The sequence below is a fragment of the Labrus mixtus genome, chromosome 17, assembly GCF_963584025.1.
Source record: "Labrus mixtus chromosome 17, fLabMix1.1, whole genome shotgun sequence".
NCBI lineage: Eukaryota > Metazoa > Chordata > Actinopteri > Labriformes > Labridae > Labrus > Labrus mixtus.
This window is the reverse complement of record NC_083628.1, coordinates 23,031,986-23,056,899: the sequence shown is the minus strand read 5'-3', so window position 1 is coordinate 23,056,899 and position 24,914 is coordinate 23,031,986. Positions and strand designations below refer to the sequence as shown.

Here is a 24,914-nt window from a genome sequence, read left to right as displayed (position 1 = left end):
GTATATATATATATATATATATATATATATACTGCTATTAAGTGGCCTCTCTTTTACACTATGTGGTAGGTTAGGTCACCTGTTGGGCTTCATTTAATTTTTATGAGGAGCCAGGTCGCTTGTTTTGGGCTTGTTTCCGTAGAGCTGGTTGCTTGTTTCTCTCACGAGATCTGGCAACACTGCCTTGAAGCACACAGAGCCGACTAGAACAGCATGAGGAGAAGAACGTGAATGAAGAAGAATGGATATAAGAAAGTTTTTCAAGAAAGTAAGTATTCATCACTGCTGGTAGTAACAATTAGTTAGGTCCAGCCCCCAGCTAACAGCAGAAAGTCCCATGTAATTAATGAACCAAGTGCTCCCTGTTTGACAGATAAAAACCTAGCTTGCACACCAGTGGCGTCATTAGGCCTATTTTAGGGGGGCTGAAGCCTTAATTCAATTCATTGTGTTTCAATGTATCTTGAAGGATCAGGCAGAAGGAGATGCTGAGGGAGAAAAAGATCAACAGGCAAGGTCAAGTCAGAGAGAGCAAGGGGGATCCAGAGATGGATCAAGAGGCAGAGGAAGATCAAGTTATCACAGAGAGAGAAGGAGAGCAAACAGAGCAAGAGAGTGAAAATGATGAAGCAGCTGCAGCTACTCACTCCACTACAGGGTTTGATTTAGGTGACAAAGACACAGGGCCCAGACAGATAAAGCTGAAGAGCTACCCACAAGATAGTTTTGGTACGCAGAAGCGAGCATTTCCCCACAGCTGGTTTGAAAAGCACAACTGGTTAGAATATTCAGTCAACCAGAATACAGCTTTCTGCTTCCCATGTAGAGTGTTTGGCAAAAACATCAAACATGATAGTTTGGTCAGTAGTGGTTGCAAGAACTGGAAGAAAGCTTTAGTCATCTTTGGCAAGCATGAGATGGCACAAACACATAAGGACAGTGTCGTTGCATGGAAAAGCTACCAGGCAACTAGCAAACAGGGAAATGTTGCACAGATGATAGCATCTGCAAATGTGAGTGAGATAGTAGAGAGAAGAGAGTATCTCATGTGAATTGTTTGCAGTCACTTCTATGTTAGGGAGACAGGAACTCCCTTTTCGTGGCCATGATGAAGACAGCACAAACAGAGGGGATTTTCTTGCGTGCATGGAGCTTTTGAAGGAATTTGATCCTTTTCTTCAAAAACATAACCCCCCATCAAATGCTCATTATATCTCACCAACATCCCAGAATGAGATGATTGACTGTTGTGCCCAGGAAGTTATTAGTGTCATTGTGTCTGAAATGACAAAGTCCAAAATCTATGCCATCATGGCAGATGAGGCAAGGGATGAAAAATCAGAGCAGTTAGCTGTTTGTGTCAGAGGGGGCAGTGAAAGAACGTTTCCTAGCACTTGCAGAGATAAAGTCATTTGATGCCCAGTCCATTGCAAATGAGCTGCAGCAGCAGATCCAAAACAATGGTCTTGCAGAGCTTAAGTGTGTAGCACAAACATATGATGGTGCAGCTGTCATGAGTGGGTCCACTGGAGGTGTACAAGCACATTTTAGAAGGCTCCATCCTGAAGCTATCTATGTGCATTGTTATGCTCATGAACTTAACCTGGTGTTGTGCCATACTTGCAAGGCCATCCCAGAGGCTGTGTGTGTACTCCTTCTTCAGCACCTCCCTAGTGAATCATCATAAATTCATGGAGGCTCAGACAAGGCTTGGATTGACAACAATTGAGCTTGTGCAACTTTCAAACACTCGCTGGGCATGTCAGTTGCGATCAATCAGTGCAGTTCTTGAGACATTGTCTGCCATTTTGGAGTGCCTTTCTGCCATTGGATCCCCCATAGCTGTTGGTCTCAGAGCAAAGCTCTATAAGTTCTCAGCAGTCTATGCACTACTGATGTTTCAGTCACTTCTGTCTGTAACCGAAGGACTCCACAAGCTCCTTCAGAAAGAGACTTTAGACCTGGCAGAGGCTTTGATCTGCAAACAAGCAGTGTGTGACACACACAGATGCATTTGCCACGGAGCTGTATGAGAGAACCAAAGCCCTGTGCCACACCCACAGTATCCCTGAACCAGGTGCCAAGACAAGGAATAAACAGAGGAAAATGGAGGATTTTGTGCTGGAGGCAACTGCAGGTTCACGTACTGAATTGAACAATTCAGACACATTGTAAAGAGAGTTACTTTTCCCTTGTGTGGATAGGATGGTTGGCGAGCTTGAGCAAAGATTTTGCAGTGTAGATGCAGGGCTACTAAAAGGCATCCAGGCATGCAGTCCTAAATGTGAGAACTTCTTGAGTGAATCACACTTGAATGAACTTGCAAAACACTACAGCATTGACCTGAAAACAGAGGAGGTTCTGGTGGCCAGAAAGAAACGAGTAATCTGACACCGCACGCGTTGCCGCAATGATTGACATCACGCAGTATTTGACCAATCAGCGGTCAGATGCGCCGACAGGCAGTTGGATGCAGGTGGAGAGATGGCCTCCAAACGGCAGTATGAGTCGGGAGCAAGCAAAAGAAAGAAAAAGTCAAAACAAGAGGAGGCTCGTGTTTCACTTGAAGGTATGTTGTTGAAATAAAAAAGAAAAACTTTGTGGCATAAACACCCGAGCTGCTAGCCTGCTAATCATGAGACAGAAGAGAGGATAATTCTGTCTAGATGTGGACTGGAGATTAAATGTTCCAGCGGCCCTGATTATCATTTATTGAATGTCTTGTTAACTGCATTAATTCACCTCTGTTGAAAAAGGAGTGGTTAATTGACCAGTTGGTGGTCGTATGTTGGCTCAGGTTTATAGCCTATCATTCATGCTATCAATAGAAGTTTTGGGCTATTTTTATGGAGGCAAAATGTTGCCATCTCTTGGTGAATTTAATTCATAACAGTCATATAAGATTAGATAAAATAAGATAAATTAAGATAATCCTTTATTTGACCCACAATGGAGACATTTAAAGCGTTGCAGCAGCAAAAAGCAGTGTAGGAATATAGAACCTAAATACAAAATGTAAAAATAAGTATATAAAAATATTTAAATATAGAAATATCATCAAATCAAATCATAATGAATATTATTATTAGTTGTAGTAGTATTTGCATTAATTGCATTTTAATCTTTGTGAGGCTAGTATTTACATTAATTTCATTGTGTAATTTACCATTAAGACCAAAACAAATCTTAATAATCTGCTTGTATGATGGATTTCTTGTCATAACAGGGTCAATGCTGAAGTTTGTTACTAAGGGTGACACGGAGCCAGCGCCCAGTACGTCACAAGGGCCATCAAGCAACATCGCTTCAGCTACAGACACTACTATCACTACTCCAAGTGCACAACCAGTTGATCCTGCTCTGTGGCCAGCACACCAGACGTGTGCATCTGTAAAAGGCTTGTTCCATTGTTGATAGAGGCTGTTCATTTGATTTGTTCCTACTAATAAAGATTGTAAACCTAAATGGCAATTCGTGATACAGTCATTTTGTAATGGGGGGGGGGGGGATTCCTCAAAATAAAATTCTGCTTAGGGCCCCAATTTGGCCAGGGGCGGCCCTGTGTAGGCCTATAGGTCAGCCTTATTAGCATGTGGTGGTAGGCCTACAGTAAGACCAGGCAGGGGCAGTGTTGTACAGATGCAAACTGTGTGTTTGGAGGTGGAGGCCGGAAGTGCAGACGTAATCCTGGCAGTAGTCACAAACATATCCCTGAATGAAAGAAACCAATTTATTCAAACACTTGAGCTTTAAATTAAAACTAAATATCTAACTTTTGGCAGTAATTACTAATTTACATCATTATCAATGCACAATTTTAATAAAAACACACTTTGAAATTGAATATATAGCCAACACAAGCACCAGAAATAAAAGGCCTAAAATCAAACTATAACCTTTATAACACATTTCAAATACCTAAAACAGTTTCCCTAAAGTAGTCTGAGCGGTCATTTGAAGAGGCCGATGAGAGACAGAGAGAGAGAGATCAGTGTGCATGTGTGTGCGCAGATTTGCCATGCCTCTGCAGGCGGTGCAGCAGCCGGACCAGGGGTGTGTCATAACGGGGAGTGTCCCGGTTTACCAGCATATACAGCGGCTCCGAGCTCCCCCGCCCCGCCGACTCGACACCTCTCTACTCCCGCTGCAGCTTGAAGCACTCACCGCGGCTCAGTCAGGTCCAAACCGGTCCGTCTCTCCGTCCGTCTCTCCGACCACAACCGTTCAGGTACGTCAAAACCTACTGTCTTTCAGTGAATCAGCACAGCACAGATTACATCATGGTAATCTGATGCCTCAATTAAAGCTGCAGACGGAATGAACCGTTACTTTCCACTCTAACTGAAACTGATTTATAGCCTAAGAAGAGGCAGTGTGAACAAAGAGAAATGTATTTCGCTCTTTTCTGCATATAAAATTATTTTAGACTCCTTGAACCCCAAAAGTTATTTTGAAAACCATTCAAGGAAGTGTAAACCATTCTTTTTTTGTCAAAAGTGCAAGGCAGCCACTGCCATATATGGACACGCAGTGAAAACCCACTAACCCAGGATGATGACTCAAGATACTGTTTGGTTCCACTTTAACCAAATTAACCCATAATCCTTTAAAAAGAAGATGAAAAAATACATTTTTTAATTTCCTCTAACAGTAATAAATTGGGGAATTAACTGAGCTTGGCAGCTGTATACTCTATTTAAAGACATCCATGGTTTCCATAGTAACATACAACCAAATAGTGGGGCTGTTCAGTGAGGAAGTTGGTCACAACATCCTGAGAGTGTTGCAGCAGCTGTGATGTGAGTGCCAGACTCTGTAGTTTCAGTCTGTGTGATGAGAAAGAGGTTTGTTAGCCAATCAGAAAGCGCTTTGTCAGGTCCACACTTAGCTGTTGCACAGACAGAGATTAGATTAAGGGATGTCTGTGTGGATGCCACTGACTGTGCCTACCCCCTCTTCAGATTTAGATATAAGCCCCAAACAACTGTGTGCATGCTTTCTGTCCCCTGTGCATGCAAGAGGGCAGGACAGCTGAACTGCTGTGGATGTTTGTAGCCATGTTTATAACCAAAGTGAAGTTGAAGTGAACACTGAAGTGTTTTTCGAAGGGGACAGTTTAAAGCCTGACATTAAATCACATCTGGTGGTCCGTCCATACAACAAAAAATTAACAGCATAGGTCTTTAAACTGTAAACATGTTTTGGTCTCCTTACAAGCTGACCCTTGGGTCAATGCCTGTACCACGTCGTTCTCAGTAGCAACATCACAGGTGGCAGCACATTGTTATAAGACAGCTGAAGGAGGGTAGGTGGGTTTGTCATGACTTGGGCTGACCATTGTTTCAGTATTTAAAATCACTGAGCTACACTGCAGCAGTGTAGCTATTAGCTTAACAAAATAGAGCAGATGACACACTTGCTAACACAGATGGCCAGTGTGACCGCGCCCTTAAGTTATACATACTTTAGAGGACATTTAAAATAATTCTCAAGAAGTGTTTTGGCCTGCAAGTTATAAAGTCAATGCTTCTTAAAAAAAAATAGACTATGGCAACAATGGTTTCTATAAACAATGAAGTAGTTTTACTTGTTGAAATGAAGCCAAACCATAACTACCAGTGTGACGGATCATCTGAGTCATTTTTTTTAGTGAGAAGCCTCGTGGCTGGGTGAGGCATTAAAAAAGACCTTCTTCTTCAAACCTTAATATGTCCCGCATGAGACAGTGACCATAAAAATCTTTCCAAAACATACATTTGAAGGGATGAAGTAAGCAATCAGTTGTGACAACCATTTGTTGGAGTGGGAAATATTGACAGACTGTTTTTCAGGAGGAAAGTTGAGAGATTTTCCATAAGCTTCATTGACTACAGTGTTATTGAAGTGGAAGGGGAAAAAAGGCCCACCCCTTTAAAGCACACGTTGGGCCTTTTAGCTGCTTTGCATTCAGACCTTTATCAGCACACATTCAAGTTTTATTACATGTAAAATATACAAATGTCTGTTTAATAGATTGGATTGTTCTGTCAATCCCAAAGATGTTATTTTGTTAAAAGTATCAGATTAGATGCTTGTTTTTTTTTTTTTAAATCCGGCATGTGACAGAGTACTCTGCACCTGGCTGTACTTTCAGGTAGATTGTACCTTTAACAACCCTCCCATATCCTGTAATAACCATCTATATATCCTAGTGGTTATTCACAAAGTCATAAACATCCATTTTGAATGTCGTGGTGTTACACTGTGCAAACAGACAACAGGGAAGCAGAGTGCTTATTAAGGAGTGTTCAGTTTGTGTAGTCTGGTATCTGTTCTGAGCCAGCTGAGGGGGCAGCTGTACGGCCCCTCGAGAGACAGAAGGCCACATGCACGGAGAAAATTAGTCATCAAGAAATCCCCCTTCCTGGGGGAGGAATCACTTGTGTGAGGAAAACTCAGCAGGATCCCGAGATAACAAGATTTCACAGATTAAACTATTAAAGGCTTGTTTTCCAAAGAAGCACACCAGCAGACAAATCACAAGAGTCATCATATGAATCCACACATCTCTCTGCACAGTGGATCCAGTTTAAACATCCCTAAAGCGAAGGCACACACAAAAGAGAGAGAGAGGGAGGGAGGGAGAGGAGCAAAACATGGGGGAGGGGATCACATAGCTGAGGCTGGAATGACACACTACCTCCATGTTTGTTTGGGGCAAAAAAAGGTTCAAAGAATGTGCAGGGGGGCTACACACAATGTTTCAGAATACCTCTGGAGTCTGCAGAGTTTTGGGGTGCCCTGCAGACTCCATCTGTTTTTCCCAGCATGCCTGTGATGAAGCACTGACCACTCATCATGTGACCTGTTCTATTTAAACACATAGATATATGTGTGTGTTGAGTCAAACAAACTGCCCTTCCTTGAGTCACTTCATCCAAGTTTGAGCTTCCTGAAGCCGTTCTGGATTTATTTCAGTCGGCTGTTGCCCTTCATTCAAGAAAACTTTGCTCAAAACATTTCAATCTGTGCAAAACAAACCATCACATTCTCCCCTCCCTCTCTCTTTTTGTCATAGTGGAAAATACATTTTTAACACCGACTTAGATATTTTCAAAGTGTGAGCTGATTCAGATGCTGTCTCTCCTCTCTAATGTTTTTGTCTTTATTAAGTCACAGACAGTACAAGCAGCTAACAGTGGGATAAAGCAGCTTTGATGTGCACATACAGACACGGCGTTTCTCTCCATCAGAGAGAAAGATCACAGTCAAAGTCAGTCATATTTATTTAGTGCCACAGAAACAAAGATCCTCAGATTGAGAAGTCGCACAAAAGTGATATTTTCAATGGAGAACTGCTTCAGAGGAAAGGTATTCAGCTGGTGCTGGATGAAAAGATTTCTTGAACTTTTCAGATTTTTTTTTAAAAGCAGCTCTATTTTCAGGCAAACAGAGAGCGAGTTTTTTCAACATTTATCATGGGGATTGAATTGGTAACATTTTGTTATGAAACTTACACTACAAGCAATGATGTCAAACTTTACTTCAAGTGAAGTGAAAACCGAGGTAACAGCTTTTCCTGTTGCTCTCGATGTGTCACAAAGAGCATCAGCACAGTTTATTAAAATGTCTTTAGTTACCTCAGAATCAAATTTGACTTTCTCTGCTCTGAATCAGTCAGAGGACTCGTGTGCTCAGCTCAGCTCTCTGTATGCAAGCTGCTTTCACATTGCTGGGCGTGTCACTTTAAGTTAATGAATGGCTGTATATCAACTCAAGCAGAAGTTACTGATTTATCATCAGTTGGAACATAAAGTTATTGCATTATGATCTTTCTATTATTCTCTCAGTGCAGTCATTTAAGATGGTTGCAAAGATGTTTAAACTATTTAAAGCATCTGTGGTACTTATAGAGATGAGGATTTGTCACCAAATGTAATCATGGGATGCTGCTGGCTGTGGTCACTTGCTATACTTATTCCATTTTATAGAAACATTTCTTGAAGGGATCGTTCTAAACCTCCAGCTGGCTCACTGGCCCGGATGCATTATTGCCACAGTCTGGACCAGCAGGTCAGTTATAATGTCGAGTCCTGCACAAGGGAGGTTTGATCGATTCTTCAGCTGACTGCAGGTTTCACTGGCCCACTCTAAACGGGGGTTCTAGAAACTGAAATAGTTCATAGTTCCTGCAGTGCAAAATCAATAAAAATTGGGGAGGGCTCCAACAGCTCCTAGAACTTTTAAAAGTTCCTGCAATCCAAAAACGCCTAATGACAAGGGTTGGGCCAGAGATCTTTAAAACACTGAACTTAATGTCCACTGCTGCTCACGTCTCTGTTTTAAGTGTGGTGACTGGCCTGGCTTTTAAAAAATAAAGACGGAAGGGGGAACAGCAAGCCTTATATGTCCACAGACTAAAACTGTGCCAGCAAGCAGCACCTCTAAAGGGCTAACGCTCCTGACACATTTCATCTTGTTTGTACAGTCTGTGACAGAAACGTGGTTTAACGTGTTTTTCTGTGATTTCTATGAGTTGAACTGGCAACTTCACTGCATCAACAAGACACTGAAAAGTCAGGATGCCAGACTACCGTTGATCAAAAAATGCTTACAATACAGTTACCATGTAAACTTGTGGTTTTTACAGGACTCGGTGTAAATGAATGAAAATAACAAAACATGTGTGTTTGCTTAAGCAAAGGCACTTTTTTGTTTGGCAAACTGTTTTCACTGCCTTGAGTCTAAAGGCTAAGCTAAGCTAGTTGGTTCTTGGCTCTAGCTTCATGTCATAGAGTGACATCAAATTTCTCATCCAAGTCTTGAAAAACCAATATGCACAATTTTGAAAAAATCTCCAACTAGCTAAATAACAAAAGCAGATAACTTGTAACTTCGTCCTGTGTTGTTTGTAGTCTCAGTGACGTCACCTATTAGTTCCTGAAGTGGTGTTTTGAAGCCCATCGACAACACTGGAAAGCTAACTTTTGATTTGTCTAGAAACAGGCAAAGAGGTACAACGCGCCCACCTGCCAATCAAATGAGCCAAGTCTTAATTTAAGCAAATGTGTGCATAACTTTACATACAAAAAAAGTACAGTTTTTACAAGGTATAAAATTAGCTATTGAGACCAAACCCTTTTTTGAACCAGGTTTTATACATGTTTATCTTTGCTGTAAAAACTTTGTAATATGGGAACTAAAGGAGAGTCCTTGGCTTTTGCTGTTAGCCTCAAGTACACACTCAAAAAACTGCATTTTTTTTACTATAGTACAGTATAAGCCTCATATTGTAACACAAGATTGCAGCTTGGTCAAGATTAGAAATCAACTCCTCTGTTTTTCCAGTCAATATACTATCCTGCCTCTGCTAAGGTGGTGTAGCATTGTATTTTCTACTTTTAAACAGAGTGAAAAACAGATGACGACACGTTATCTTGACAATCCAACCTTTGTCTGATGAACAGGAACCAAGAAGAACTCTTGCTGGTTGCCTTTTAATTGACATGGCTATTTAGGAAAAGAAGAAGTCAGGTTGATTCAAACAGTGATGCACATCTAAAATGCTGGATTGTTCTCAGCACTAGATCACATAAAAGAAAACTGATCCACATTAAAAACTGTTTCTCAGTCACTGCTGTCAAATAAGCATGTGATTCCCTCCATTATTTCAATAACTGTAATGGCCAATATTCAAAGTTTCCAAATTTCATTATGTCCATGTCCCGAGATGTGAGAGCTTAGTGTTTCTTAGTGAATAATCATTTCAACCAATTTGGATTGATACCATTGTTTTCATGTTCGACTAATTAGGGGGTCAACATTGTTTATTCTTGCCTTGTGTTTGAAGGGTTAGTATAAATCTCCCTGTGTGGCCACAGACACTTTCGATCTGCTGTCTGACTTTTCTGGCATTCAAGTGTCTCCATGCTGGAAACTCCACCAGGCAACTTTAGAGCCACTGTAGGAAAATTAAAGCGTTCAGCATCCTCCTTCAAGCTATAATGACCCCAGTGGAATTGTGCAGCAGCCCCATTTTCCTTCGTCTGGCCAAACATGGAGGCAGACTCTACAAAGTCATGGTCGTTCAGATGGAGCATGACCTGGTTTGACTCTGTGGTACCCAGCTGTTTGACTACATATTTCTGTTATGACTGTTCACTGTTAAGGAGCTTTAAACCCATGTTGTTCTCTAAAGTTTAACACCTAACCCTAACCCAAATATCTATCCCAAAGTTCATCACATCAAAATCCTGCAACATGTGTCAACAAGTGTCCCATTCAAAGAGCTGGATGTTGACTGAAAGTGTTTGTTACCAGAATGACCCTCCGACTTTCCATGCTGAAACACTCCAGAGCTACATAAGAGTGCACTGAGTGTGTTACATAAGAGGAGAGCAGAAATTGAGGGGAAAAAGGATCCCCACATTTGTTGGCCTGGTTACATGAATCCTGAGCCACTTCCCTCTCTCAGGGTCAGGATCAGATTCCTGCCATGTTTGTGGGCAGACTGCTGCCTAAAAGAATGGACGAATCTCGCTCCAACGTGGACCGTTAGTCATGCAAACTGAGAGGCAGCGGGTTCAAGCAGCATTCCTGTGGAAAACTGGAATCTGTGCTCATTTTGACCTGAATGACCTACAGTTCTTTTTTTCTTAGATTTCACACTTCAAAACCTGAACTTTACATTTATTGAAAGCTATTTTGGTCGAGAATGTTGCTGGCTTCCATGTGTTTTAGGTAACACATAGTGGTTAAATAAATTAGGAAAATAAAGAAGTAATGCTCCGTGATAAGAAGGGCCCGACCGATAAGGTATTCTGGGGGATGATACCGATATTAGGGCTATAAAAAATAACGATACAGATGTATCGGCCGAAATCTTTCTTAGATATATCTACGATCTTAGAGATGAATAGATAAAGATACACACACACATTTAGTGTGTTGATAGCTTAAACAACGACAGCTACCACTGCCATCAGTGTGTGAATGGGTAGGTGTGACATGCAGTGTAAAATAGCTTTGAGGGCGCAGTCACACTGGCAATCCGTACCGTGCTCCCCAGTCCCCCGCTGGCCTTGACAGCCTGCGACCACACTGCTCCAAAACAAACCGGGCCTTAGCACGGTTACCTCTTGTACATAACTTCGTAATACAGCACATGCACGCTTTATGTTATTATGAAGTGTTCTCAGTTTACAAACAGACGGACTCGAGAAATAAAAAAAGGGACGCGCAGTCGAGTCCGCGTCTGCACATCGGAGAACAACACAGAGAACATGACAGCTACTTTACTGACTTTGTGTCTTATTTTCAGTCATTTTAATCAGACACAGCCATAAATAAATTTAAAAAATAAAAGAGACGTGTGGCCAAGTAGTCAGCAGACTAGAAAAGTGCTATATAAGCTCAAGTCCATTTACCATTACCCATATCAGAGATCAAATTAGCTGATACCGATATTCAGGTGCAATATGATCGGCCGGCCGATGAATCGATCGTGCTCTAATGATAAGTCCTAGAAGTCCCTAAAGAGAGGTCAGGCTCTAATCTGAGAACAACTCTTCACTTCAGAGAAACTCTGTGTACTCTCTTTGCAGTGTTTACTGTTGGAGCCATAATTAGGCGGTGTGGGTCAGAGCTCAATAGAGACTCCTGTTCAGTAGGTCTACACTAAACAGTCCTAAAGGTTTATTAACAAACAAAGCTATGTTTACATTTAATACCCACTGTAAACCAGAGACTGTAGTATTCATTCAGTTTTTGATTCTTTAAAAAGGTCTTTCTCAACAGATGATTTCATAGTTTGAAAACCTTTTCTACAGAGAGCTTCCAGACTCGTTGAAAACAGTTTATACCAGGATGCTTAACTTAACTACCATCTTAAAAATCTTAAACATCCACACATGCTGCTGAGAGGCCAGCCGGCACAGACGCCCACTTGAATCTCTTAAACGGGCGCCACATGTCTCAATGCCCTCAGATACGGCTCCAGGGTATGGAATGTGTTTGCATGAATGTTTGGGTGAGAGTACCTAACTTGTACTTGTCTTCTGCTGATGTGTCCATTAGGGCTGTGCAATAAATATGTGTTCAATGACAGCACTGAGATTTGTAAAGTAGTGGATATTGATCTGCTAGGTTTCTATCAGTTTAAAGGAGCGATCCATCAGTTTTACAAATTACTCGACCTGTGACGACAGTTAGTCTTCTGTGGCTCAGATGGAGGCTGAGTTTCATGAGTATCTTAGATGGGACTTGGATTTTAAATCCTAATAGAACAATACCTGAATTCACACTGGTCTGAGAAAAGGCACAGGCACATTGCATTATGGGAAGTGTAGGATTCACTGTCTAGACAACTTTGACAACAAGTGAAGTTCAAACCTGACTGAATTATGTCCAGACAATCAAATCTGTTTATTTTATCTCTAAATATTTTCTTAACTACTATACTACACCACCATAATATAATAAATAGAGTTACAAATAGCAGGGGAAACCAATTAATACATAAAATATTTGTTATTGTAGCGTTGATTGCATGCATAGTTATGATCATTTAAAAAAGGGAGAGAGAGAAATGAGAAAACATGTCAAGTTTCCTGCCTGTCTATTCATCTAATATTGCACATAGTGTTTTTTATTTTGCCACCATCACAGGCAGTTATGACAACGTCTGAATCATGTCTGCCAGGACTTCCTTTTCCTGCTCAACAGGGGAAAACACCCTGAACACAAGGCATCATGAGTGACTCACCCTGCTCACCGTTAATATCTAACTTTATCCTTAAACATTATCTTTGTATCCATGGCAACAACTCAGCCTTCAGGGCAGTGGCTTTTTATTTTCCAGAGCAAAACATCTGTCAAAAAAAGAGCATCCCAGTCTAACTTTTTACAGGATAATGCAAAGAGTTTTCACTCCATGACCATTTGTTTGTGAAGTACGAAAGCTCTACATATCAGGTGTTTGATTTTTCCTGCAGGAAGGATGGCAGCCCACCACCCAGAGTTTGAGCGGGCTGGACAGAATACAGGTCTCCAGATATGGAGGGTGGAGAACTTCGACCTGGTGCCCGTCCCAGAGAAACTGTACGGGGGATTTTACACGGGGGACGCTTACCTTGTCCTCAACACCATCAAGCAACGCTCAGGGAACCTGCAGTACGACCTCCACTTCTGGCTGGGTGAGTACAGCGAGTCTCTTATAACACAGAAATAATGTACAGGTAAATGGAATGTTCACTTTAGGATCAACACAACTCTTTAAAAGGGCGAGGATTGAAGTCCAAATTTCAGCATTTTTTCCAATTTTTTCCCTGAAACAGTAAAAAAAAAAAAAAAAAAAGAAAGAAAAGAAAAGAAAAATAGAATGAAAGAAGGAAAAAAAGGAATAAAGAGGAAAAAGAGGAAAGAAAAAAAGCAAGCATACACTTGAATTACACACACACACACAAGCAGGGCCCCTCAACACCCTCAACATACAAAATTGCTAAACGTTATTATTACTCCCTGCTTGCCTGTTTTGTCTCTGTCTATGCTGTGCTGTATCGTCGTGTCTCCCCTGTCTCCTACATACTATTGCTCTTGTCATGTCCCTCACTTGTCTTGTATTGTTCTGCATCACCTAATAAAAAAGAAAAAGAAAAAAAGAAACAATAAAAAACACAAAAAGGAAATGGACAATCTAACTCAGAGCAAAGACGTGTAAAGTTTGAAGGCATCACATTAAAATGATGACAAAAAAAGTTATCCAATGCAGCATAATTAAAGTTCAAAAGCAACAAGAGCAAAACATTCTCAGGATCCATTTTTGCTTTTTTATGATGTTTCCATCATGGACATGTGGCCAAACCTAGAATAACAGTCATCTCAGTTTTCCCGTGCACCTACAGTAAAAACCAGTTTAGCCAAACTGTACCTTTGAAGAAAGTAATTTCACTTGACAGCGTTGCTGCTGATGACAAATTGAATGTGACATATGTAACCTAGGAGGAGGTAGACTGAAGAACATGTTGACAAAAGCAAAAATAACTCTGCTGTGTGCACCGCACTTCTACTGTTGTGTTTTTTTTTCCAACTGTGTTGCATCATGCCTCTTCTGCTTACTGCCTTCATAGTGGTCAGAAGTGCAGTTATGACTTTGTATGAGCTTTCTGAAGCTTGAATGAGTGACATGGATACAGTGGAAGGTACTTTTGGTGATCACTCCTCAATAAAAGGCTATTTTGACCTAGGGTACCAAACATTTTCTAATAAATTCACAATGTTTTCTAAAGTTTGACTGTCCTTTATTTTGGTGAATTAACTTCAACCATAAAATCATAGCTGACACAGATGTAAAAGATGGGTACTGACAGAAGGCTCAGTATTTGACTCTTGACTGGCTAATTATGACGGACTTAGCAAACAGAGAGATGTTCAGATTCTTATTGATTTCAAATGCATTAGGTCAGCTTGATTGATCATGGAAATAGCATCAGCATGATCTGATGTAACCCTCTCACACTCTACTGAACTGCTCTGTGGGTCAGGATGTTAAATAACATCTCATGTTGAAATGGTGTGCTGTGATTGGACCCCCTGCTGCGTCCACATATCGACCTCCTGGCTCACAAAGTCTGCAGAGAGGGAATCCCACAAACACAATATGTGCCACCCTGTGCAGGTCTACAGTTCGGCTGCTGCAGCAGAGTAAGGACCAGGATTTAAATGGAGCACGTCTGTGGTTTCTTCCTCGTAGGTGATTCCTGCAGCCAGGATGAGAGTGGCTCAGCGGCCATCTTTACAGTCCAAATGGACGACTTCCTGGGAGGAAAACCCATCCAGTACCGTGAGGTGCAGGGACATGAGTCCAAAACATTTCTCGGCTACTTCAAGTCTGGAATCAAGTACATGGTGAGATGTCATGCTTATAGCTACAAACTGTACTCTGTAACAACTAATAGACACGTTTGTTAAAGGGATTTGTGTAGAGCATTTAAAACTTGGGCTCCTGTTTGAATAATGTTATGTAGGGCCCTCGATGATTGCAAAACTTATTAACAGTTTTAAGGTTAGATATACTTTTATTTCACCTCTTAATATACATTTTTTAAAGATTTATTTTGGGGCTTTTCATGTCTTGAGACAGGACAGTGGGTAGAGTCAGAAATCGGGGAGAGACTGGGGTGCTGGTGGCGCAGTGGTTAGTGTATGGAGGCTGTAGTCCTCCAAGCGGGCGGCACCGGTTTCAAATCCAACCTGTGGCTCCTTTCCTGCACGTCATTTCCCTCTCTCGCTCTCTCTCCCTGATTTCTGACTCTGAAAAAAATCTTTAGAAATAGTGGAGAGAGAGAGAGAGAGGGGAATGACTCCTCCCAGTTGGGGGTGGCTGGAAAATATCTAAAGGGAGGCATCCAGAAAGCATCCTAATCAGATGCCCATTATTTATTTCCTATCTTCAAAATGTTACATCCACTTATTTATGACTTCTAAGTATTTATTTTTTAAACCAAGTATTTGAATTACAAAAGTTTCCAATTGAAATCTTTCATAATTTTCTTATTTTAATGTACAGCTAAATCAAAAATAGCATGTATTTGTAACTTGAATTTTGTCATTCAGTATCCTGATTAAACATCCAGTCTGTTATGATGCAGTTAGTTTGTCAATGAAGTTACTGAATTTCACAGAATCCATTTATTTTACTTTATAAAAAGTGTAATTAGAGAAGGGTTTAACAGCACAAAAGAAACAGGCTTTGTTCATATTTTACATAGCAAAGATTTACCAAAGAAGTGCTTGATCCACGTGTACAGTACAGAATCAGCAGAGATTAGAGGTATCGCTTTGTCCACAGGGGGCGCCAAAACACACACAAACCAAAAGCTCCTCACAGGAACTCTAATGAAATTTTGTCTAATGCAAAAAAGTCAAAACTTTTTTTATCTTATCTTCCAGAAAGGGGGCGTTGCTTCTGGGTTCAAACACGTCGTCACCAATGAGGTGGTTGTGCAGCGGGTGTTCCAGGTCAAAGGTCGCCGTGTTGTCCGGGCAACAGAGGTGCCTGTCAGCTGGGACAGCTTCAACCAGGGAGACTGCTTCATCCTGGACCTGGGAGATGTGAGTCAGACTCAAAGGATTAGCTACAGGAATTATGGGAAACATGGTCTTCATTTTTTGTGCAACACAAAATCTTACTGTATAAACCCCACTCAAGTTCAACTATTCACCTTCTTCTCAATCTGCTCTTCATTTTGATGAACAGGAGATCTACCAGTGGTGTGGCTCCCAGAGCAACCGCTTTGAAAAGCTGAAGGCCACTCAGGTGGCCAAGGGTATCCGTGACAACGAGCGCAGTGGGAGAGCCCGAGTTTACGTCTGTGAAGAGGGGGTGGAGAGAGAGAAGATGTTAGAGGTGAGATCAGTGATTACTGAAAACTAATTAAGGCTCAGTATGACTTCTGGGTTCAAATCTCTGCTTCTGTCCTCAGGTTTTGGGTCCTAAACCAGATCTGCCTGATGGAGCCTCGGATGACATCAAAGCTGATGCTTCAAACAGGACGAGAGCTAAACTCTACAAGGTGAGAGTACAAGTTCAGGTAACAATTCAGATCATTTCAACTTGGCTATCAGCATAATTACCACCAATAAAACATCCTGCAACTCAAAGGTAGGTAGACATTACAGTTTTTATATTCTAAGTTATTTCACGTCCATTCTCTCATATTTTTGCCCCGTCTCTGCAGGTGTCCAATGCCAGTGGGGGCATGACCATCGCACTGGTAGCAGCAGAGAACCCGTTCGCCCAGAGCGCCCTGGAGTCCGGAGACTGCTTCATTCTGGACCATGGCTGTGATGGCAAGATCTTTGTCTGGAAAGGTGAGTAAGGGGGGGGGGGGGGGCTATATGTTCCCTGTTTGTTCATCTAGCAGAAGTCTGTCCTCTAGAGCCCTGCTGAATAGATATTGGTGGGTCTATTCTGAAGTTTCAAACCTAGTACAGGGTCAACTAAATAAACTCAAATGTCGAGGTCTCAGAAGAAATAGAATTTGGTCTTTGTGGTATTTCTCTAGAGCAGCACCACCACAAACTGTTTTGTCTTTGTACATGCTAAACCTGTTCATGTACTATAATTACCTCTTAAATATGTCTTTTCACTTTTCAACTGACACGTTCATGAAGTACAATAAAGATTGATTGATTGGTTCTGCATGCTCCGTATCAAACTGGAGAGTAGCTAGTTAGGCTTTTTTGGTTTTAAAGTAAAAATAATTGTTGAGCTGGTGACACAGTGGTTAGAGCGCGTGCCCCATGTATGGAGGCTGTAGCCCTCCAAGCGGGCGGCCCAGGTTCAAATCCGGCCTGTGGCATGTCATTCCCCTCTCTCTCTCCCTGATTTCTGACTCTATCCACTGTGCTGTCTCTCCAACAAAGGCACAAAATGCCCAGAAATAAATCTTTAAAAAAAAAAAAGTAAAAATAATTTGCAGCTCTTTTATTTCTTAATATTTATGTAATCTGAATAAAAATTTAAAAATGCTCACTTTTTATTGTTTTTTACAGGAGCCTCAAGCGGGCATGGTTCAATATATTTTATTCACTACATCCTAGCTATCACAAGAAAACTGAGTGATTACAAGATATTGAACTGTGTCCTCTTAGGACTTCCGTAGGTTTTTATACAACAATCTTCCTGCTTTCTTACAGGCAAAGACGCCAACATGGACGAGCGTAAGGCAGCGATGAAAGCAGCAGAGGAGTTCATTAAGAAGATGGGTTACCCCAAACACACCCAGGTCGAGATCCTGCCAGAGATGGGTGAGACGCCGCTCTTCAAACAGTTCTTTAAAAACTGGCGGGACAGAGATCAGACTGTGGGCCTGGGCATCGCCTACATCGCTAACAGCATCGCCAAGATCGAGAGGGTGCCATTCGACGCCGCCAGCCTGCACGACTCTGCCGCCATGGCTGCCCAGCATGGCATGGTGGATGACGGCAGTGGAGAGAAACAGGTATGAGGATAGAGACCTGACCGTTGTTCTAACTCACACCACCTCTATGACCTGGAAAGGAACTTGCTTGATTATCCAGCAATGATTTATGTTGAGAATATTTCTGTAATGTGATTTTCAGGAGTATAGAAATGAATGAAAACAAACCAGTAGAGAAGGAAAATCAGCTGCTGCTGCTGTTACACATGTCTCCTGTAGGGGGCACCAGATTTAGCTTGTGGAATCTGTGCATGAGTGAGTGATGCACCTGAGCTGTAGAGGTGTAGAGCATTTTTCACCATAATGAAGACATAACCGAATATAAAAGTGAATATTTATATTATTTATTGTAAATCCATTTAACACAACATGAATCCCTAAATATTCCAACAAACATTTTTTCTGTGGTGGTTTCTTCACAGATCTGGCGCATTGAGGGGTCTGACAAGGTGCTGGTGGATCCGTCCACATACGGTCAGTTCTACGGAGGAGACAGTTACATCATCCTTTACAACTACCGTCATGGAGGACGTCAGGGACACATCATCTACATGTGGTAAGAATGCAGGAGACCAACAGGCTGTCAGCAGATAAAACTGAATCAGGCAACTTCTCAAAATACAAACCACATGAAAGGGGTCAATCAATCAAGCAATTGTTTTTGCTTTCTGGAGGATTCAGAGAGGATAATGACTTCTGAGAAGCCTGACTGCTTGTATATTTTAATTGAAAAACAAAACCGACTTTTTTTGTTTAAGGGTCCATAGAGTTGTGCATTATTGGCACTACAGAGCAACGTAGTTTCTTCATATTGTGCATTTCCACAATCAGTGGTATGTACGAGAATTTGCATATGGAGTTACATAATAGACAATACAATACTCTCCAGGTGTCTGCAATGCCAAAAAAGGCAACTTGTTAGACAGGCTTCATACATTGTAAGACAAATGGGTTCTGTAAATATTCTTTTTTTTATTTTTATAAAATGCATTCATCACATTTGTGATCTATCTGTTATACAGAATGAGCTATGGTGCAAAAGATGTAATGTGAAACAGACATTTTGAGCACAGAAAAACTCCAAAGGCTGCCTTCAAGATGTAAACACAGCATGAAAGTAAAATCTGAAATATATGAGTTCAAGGGCTGAAATGTGTATAGAATGCACAAGCTATTTAGTGTAAGTGTCCAGTTTACAACAGTGATAATTAAATGTCCATACAGCTCAGATGTATGTATATTTTTTTAAATATCAAGCTGTATTTGACCTTCAGATTCCTGAAAGAGGAAAAACCCTCTATCCCTATGGTAACCCTAACCCAACTGCAAACGAACACAAACGGGGGAAAAGAAAAGTTCAGCAACAGAACACAGAATCAAGAAATGTCCAATAATATGAATAAGATCAAGAGGAACACATTCTCCAAATTAAGCGGTCTTATGAGCTGCTGTAGCACGGCCACGTGTTAAGATTTAACGTGCTCTCAAGTTTTCCAGGAACAGAACACAGAAGTCGTTAAGTTCATCTCTGGCTTTAGTGTGATATGGATGAAGAGTCACAGTCTGTCTTTCTTATCATGGTGAATGAAACTAATACCGTCAAATTGTTGCCAGGCAGGGCGCGGATTCCAGCCAAGACGAGATCGGGGCCTCTGCGATCCTTGGGGCCCAGCTGGATGAGGAGCTCGGTGGTGGTCCTGTGCAGGTAAAACATCTGCTGTTTGTTTGTTTCATTGTTTCATTTTCATCTTTTCATTCATGTTGTTTAAGTCTCTGCTCTCCTCTGGCTAACTCAACGCTCTGACCTCCTCCTTCCTGACCTTTACATCCCTTTACTCTGTCTCCTCTCCTGAACGGTTTCCCTGCTGCTGCTTCTGTCCTCCTTGGTTTCCTTCCTTTTCTGTGTCTTCAGGTTGTTGGTGCTCCTATAACCACTCAGGTATTCTCCCTGCTGCTTTACACCTCCTCCTCAAAAAGACTCCCACGTGTTTGTCAATATAGCCAGTGATTAAAAGATTCAAGCAGATAAATGTTTTCTACTTTGAGGAGGCTGTTATCTTCACCTTTAAGATTTCATTAAAGTGATAATTAGTTCAATCGGATTTGCAGTGAAGGCATGATTGTCGAACACAAACAGGACATTCCAGTGTGGATGTTGGTGGGCGGATCCCTCCGACTCTGTCGCCAGCTCTGTCTGCTCCACATAAATAAAGCCCTGTTCCAAAATCTGCCCGGGCACACAGTCAGATCATGACTGTGATGTAACTTGTAAATAAGATCTAAAGTTAGAGTTTGGACGTAACTGTTGACACCACTTTGATTTGTTTGGATCAGTCCTGGCTCTGAACTAACTAACATAGTCTTCTTTTTTTACTCTCCACTCTTGCATGTTAAACCATCATGTTCATGTTGTGACTCTGCTGTGGAACAACTCTCTGTCTGTGTTGAGCACTAAGGGAACTTTGCATTGAAAACACTCACTTGATTTGTCAGTTTTTGGGATGTATTTTTCACCCCTCTAACACTTTATAAAACACCTCTTAATGGTCAGTGTGAACAGAGAATCATTACGGCAGGAACAACTATGCTGAGACTTTAAACATTGCTAATGTTTCATTTGTGTTCAAATGTTTCAAACAGCTGCACAGATGTTTTTCCAGAAGGACGCACAAAGAATTAAGAGTGCTGTGAATGTTTGTACTGTAGAAATGAATGACTGCACACTTCACAAAGATCCATTATACTGCCTCCATTGTCTCTTGTTAACTAAGGACCAGTATAATTTGCTCTAATGACTGGTTTGGAAAAAGAATGGACTTCTATAAATATTTATCTCTAAATCTGCAGACCAAAGACACTCATTATTCTCTTACAGACACTGACTGTCATCACCCTGCATCTTTTGTTTTTTCCAAACCTTGACATCCACTTGGCTCAACCCCATGCTGCCATCTTGTGTCTGTAGTCGGTATTGCAGTAGAGATTTTTCACATGTTGCTGATGCTTATAAACACAACATGGGCTGATCTATATGGTGTGATTTAGTTGCATCCCAGGCATGGCTTATTTTGCAACAGGAATCACTGCAACAACCATCTTCTGATTTGAATGTGTCATTTTGCTGTTTGTGTACCAGGTGAGGGTGGTGCAGGGTAAGGAGCCGGCTCACCTGATGAGTCTGTTTGGAGGACAGCCCATGGTGGTGTACAAGGGAGGAACGTCCAGAGATGGAGGTCAGTCTGCTCCTGCGGAAACTCGACTCTTCCAGGTGCGCTCCAACTCTGCAGGACACACCAGAGCGGTGGAGGTAAGAAGACACAACCTCACTTTCTAATCTTTTTTTATGCAAGCAGGGAATTTTAAATGAACCTGAAACACACACAGTAAAACTGCATCTTAACCTACGTCATCCTCCTCCATGCAGCTTGACGCAGCGTCCTCCAACCTGAACTCCAATGATGCGTTTATTCTGGTGACCCCCGGAGGCTCCTTCCTGTGGGTGGGAGTGGGTGCCAGTGACACCGAGAAGCAGGGAGCCCAGCAGCTGTGTGACATTCTGGGAGTGTCTGCCTCTGAGCTGTCTGAGGGAGGAGAGACTGGTGAGGAAACGTGATGCACAAAGAACTACAAAATTTTTACTGTCTTTGCTTTTGAGTCAAACCTAAACCAGCTACTAGGTAATAAACTTAGAATCTCTTACTGCAAAGTGTAGTAAAGCTGTTCAAAAAGCACTTTAAGGGAAGGATTAACCGTTTTCTTTTTTCAGCTAAAGTGAGGGCTTGTGTTCATCTATGTTTAAACAAAAAAAAGACTGGGTTGCATCACTCTTTAGATGTTAGCTGTAACTTGCAATTTGCTTGCAAGCTCAAAAGAAAGCGTATTCTCTGCTAGACATTTCAAACACAAAACCTCTGGATTGATAAATAAAACAGATTCCACTTTTTAAACAGCCAGCTTTGAGAGCAAGCCCCGGGCTGCTAGAGACAAAAGAAGAGAGTTCTGACATCTGAATTACTGTGAGCCCACGCTCAGAGTTTATAAGCTTTATTTTTCAAAATGTATGGAGTTAACTGCCGATGTGAGATTTGTTAGATTTGACACAAAGTCTGTGATGTCATTTTTTAGAGATTCATTTTGGGGCTTTTTATGCATTTATTAGAGAGATGGACAGACAGGATGTTTCTCTCTTTCAACTTGAAGTGTGTCTGTGCTCCTCACAGATCAGTTCTGGGACGCTCTGGGAGGAAAGAGCGAATACCGCACCTCCAGCAGACTGAAGGACAAGATGGACGCTCACCCACCCCGGCTCTTCGCCTGCTCCAATAAGACCGGAAACTTCATCGTAAGTCTCTGGTCAAGGCTTCCTCTAAAGACGACCAAAGTACATCCAACATATGTCCTCTAAATCCTTCTCCTGTCTCAGATCGAGGAGGTGCCCGGGGAGATGACTCAAGAGGACCTCGCCACTGATGATGTCATGATCCTGGATACCTGGGAGCAGGTAAAGAAATCAGAGCTCTGACTGCTATAGGAAATCACAGAACACAGTCACTTGAGTGAATGGAACAAATGTGCTTTAAACGTTTCTGTTTTAGGTGTTTGTCTGGATCGGAAATGAGGCCCAGGAGGAGGAGAAGACTGAATCAATGGCATCTGGTATGGACACAAAAAAGAACCACGTTATCACAAAAATATCACACAATATCAAAAAGATACAAAACTATAGAGTCATTAAATGTTACGACCCGGCTCGTGGGGGGAAGGGGATGCAACATAAACCAGAAGTTGTTGGTAAATTAAAGCTATTTATCAGATAAGAAGTAAAATTGTGACACAGCAAGAAAAAGTGAGGCAAACTGAAAGGGCCAACGAGTGCTGCTCAAATCAATAACATAGTAAAAATTATTATTATTATTATTATTTATCGATTTTTAAAATGTAACCTGAAGTACATGAAGCCCTAATGTTACACACCTTTACACGTTGGATGCGATCAGCCGATCATTAAACTAGAGAAGAAGAAGAACAGAGGAGAGGGGGTGCGGCTGGGGCCGTGACACCAGGGTGATAAAGCCTCAAAGCCTCATTTTTTTAGAGGACAAAACTCCAAAGTTTCCCTTGAAAGGACCCTTTGTTGATTCCTACATTTGGAAAGCAGCTTTGATGTTAAGCAAACCAAATCGTCTCCTGACTGAATCGTGATATTTTGCCGGCAGAGATATGAGGATGGTATCAAACCTAAAAGGTTACTGTCAGGGGAAAAAGCGAATAAGCATTTTTTTTTAATTCTCCGACTAATTCTTGCACCTGTAACACAGGGGGAACACAATTCTTAGTTTAAGGAAATCAGCATTTCTAATGGCAAATGTCTCAACAAACTTTTACAGAGAGTTACTGGCAGACATTTTGTTTAACGTGTTTGATCAGTTTTAACAAACAGTCCTTTTTAAATTATATTCAGGATATTTGTAAATCAGTTGAACTCGATGACAAACACTAACTTGAATCCTGTCCTGTTCTTCCTCAGCGGTCCGTTACATCGAGACAGATCCGGCTAACAGAGACCGTAGGACGCCCATCGTCAAGATCAAGCAGGGCTTCGAGCCGCCGACCTTCAGCGGCTGGTTCCTGGGCTGGGACCACGAGTACTGGACCAGCGACCCTCTGGAGCGCGCCATGGCTGAACTGGCCCTGTGAATCCCTCCTGCCCCTCCCTTTCTTCTACCTTTACAGCCCTGACCTTAGACCGCCCTGCTCCGCTGCAAGCACCGAGCTCTATCATAAGACTTTTCAGACGCAATACTCCCTGAAAATAAGAGGGCTTTCTTTTCTTTTAAAACCTTATTTTAAGAGATACATGGCGATGAAGAAGTGTTTTAATTCACTTTGTCTCACGGGCTACAATGATGCTTTAAAACCATTAAAACACAAGCAGAGTGTTACACAGGCATCCAGTTGGGTTTTGCACTAAAAAGAATCTGCTTCTATGACTTTAGATCAAATCCATTTTTCTCACTTTCACTGTAAACCTGTCAACTAAAAGCAAAAAACACACGGCAAAACAGTGTGAGGCATCGGTGTGCTGAAAGGTTGGAAAACTCACTGCCAAGAAAACACGGCACTTAAAAGCAATACAACCAACGCCTTAATATGTGTTCAGTTTAAAGTAAACCTGCTTTTTTTAAAGGTACTGTTCAAGCTTTCCATGTAGGACACTTTAAAGGCAAGAGGTTGGCACCTTTAATTAAGATGTCTTTCATGATATTTATTTTTTTAAGTGACAGATTCATGCCCAGGAAGCTTGTGCGATGCTGTTTTAGCCAACTATACATGTTTATGGGAAACCGACGCTTTGCTGCTTGTCTTCTGTGACACTTTCTAAACGTTTCCCCAAAGTCTTCTTATCATTTCAATAAAAACAAAAAAAAAACTACTGAAACATGTTAAGTCATTACCGTCTTTGCTTTCGCAAACCACTCATCCTAAAACAGTCTGAAGAAATAAACACCATGGACAAAAATGTTTTTTTATCGTCTTTATTTCAAGTATTTGAATATATGTTATGACAGGATGAAACCAAACACAGAAGTCAAATGTACAAAAATACTCATGACAGCTAACAAATAGAAGTTAAAAAATATTCAATTGTGTCACATGATTAAAAGCGGAAACAGAATAATTACTTAAACTGAAGTATTTTTCATGTGATAACCAAATTACAGGAGAAGTAAAAAAAATAATAACTTTGAGCACAATTGTTGCTCGAGAAATTTGAAAAGGATGCAACCACTAAAAATTACGTGCGGACATGTGAAGAGAAGCTGCTGAGTGACCAGCGGCACAATGTGGTCACACTGTGGCTGTGCACATGTGACCATATGTGATCTCGTCTTTCTGTATCAGAGCCTGAGAGACTTCAAACTTTCAGCTTCTCATAAACTCCAGAGGACTTAA

At 41.4% G+C, this 24,914-nt stretch overlaps 1 protein-coding gene across 2 annotated transcripts; it reads left to right on the top strand.

Annotated features, from left to right (window-relative positions):
• The first annotated feature begins 4,069 nt into the window (after positions 1 to 4,069).
• Positions 4,070 to 24,403, top strand: gsna (gelsolin a). 2 transcript variants are annotated; one of them, XM_061061775.1, is made up of 17 exons: positions 4,070 to 4,228; positions 12,972 to 13,172; positions 14,729 to 14,883; positions 15,928 to 16,089; positions 16,235 to 16,384; positions 16,461 to 16,550; positions 16,716 to 16,848; positions 17,677 to 17,981; positions 18,383 to 18,516; positions 19,575 to 19,665; positions 19,873 to 19,899; positions 21,097 to 21,267; positions 21,385 to 21,559; positions 22,181 to 22,302; positions 22,384 to 22,461; positions 22,556 to 22,616; positions 23,488 to 24,403. In XM_061061775.1, the coding sequence occupies exons 2-17, from the start codon at positions 12,977 to 12,979 to the stop codon at positions 23,655 to 23,657; spliced, it is 2,220 nt and encodes a 739-aa protein (XP_060917758.1). In that variant the 5' UTR covers positions 4,070 to 4,228; positions 12,972 to 12,976; the 3' UTR covers positions 23,658 to 24,403. The 2 variants fall into 2 exon arrangements, with proteins under 2 accessions (XP_060917758.1, XP_060917759.1); XM_061061776.1 differs by lacking the exon at positions 19,873 to 19,899.
• Positions 24,404 to 24,914: the final 511 nt, after the last annotated feature.

Excerpts from the sequence above, each read along its gene's own strand:
- gsna (XM_061061775.1), top strand. The coding sequence starts at position 12,977 with ATGGCAGCCCACCACCCAGAGTTTGAGCGGGCTGGACAGAATACAGGT. Across the intron at positions 16,385-16,460 it reads AGAGAGAGAAGATGTTAGAG|GTTTTGGGTCCTAAACCAGA; the intron begins GTGAGATCAGTG and ends TTCTGTCCTCAG. Across the intron at positions 22,462-22,555 it reads TCCTGGATACCTGGGAGCAG|GTGTTTGTCTGGATCGGAAA; the intron begins GTAAAGAAATCA and ends TTTCTGTTTTAG.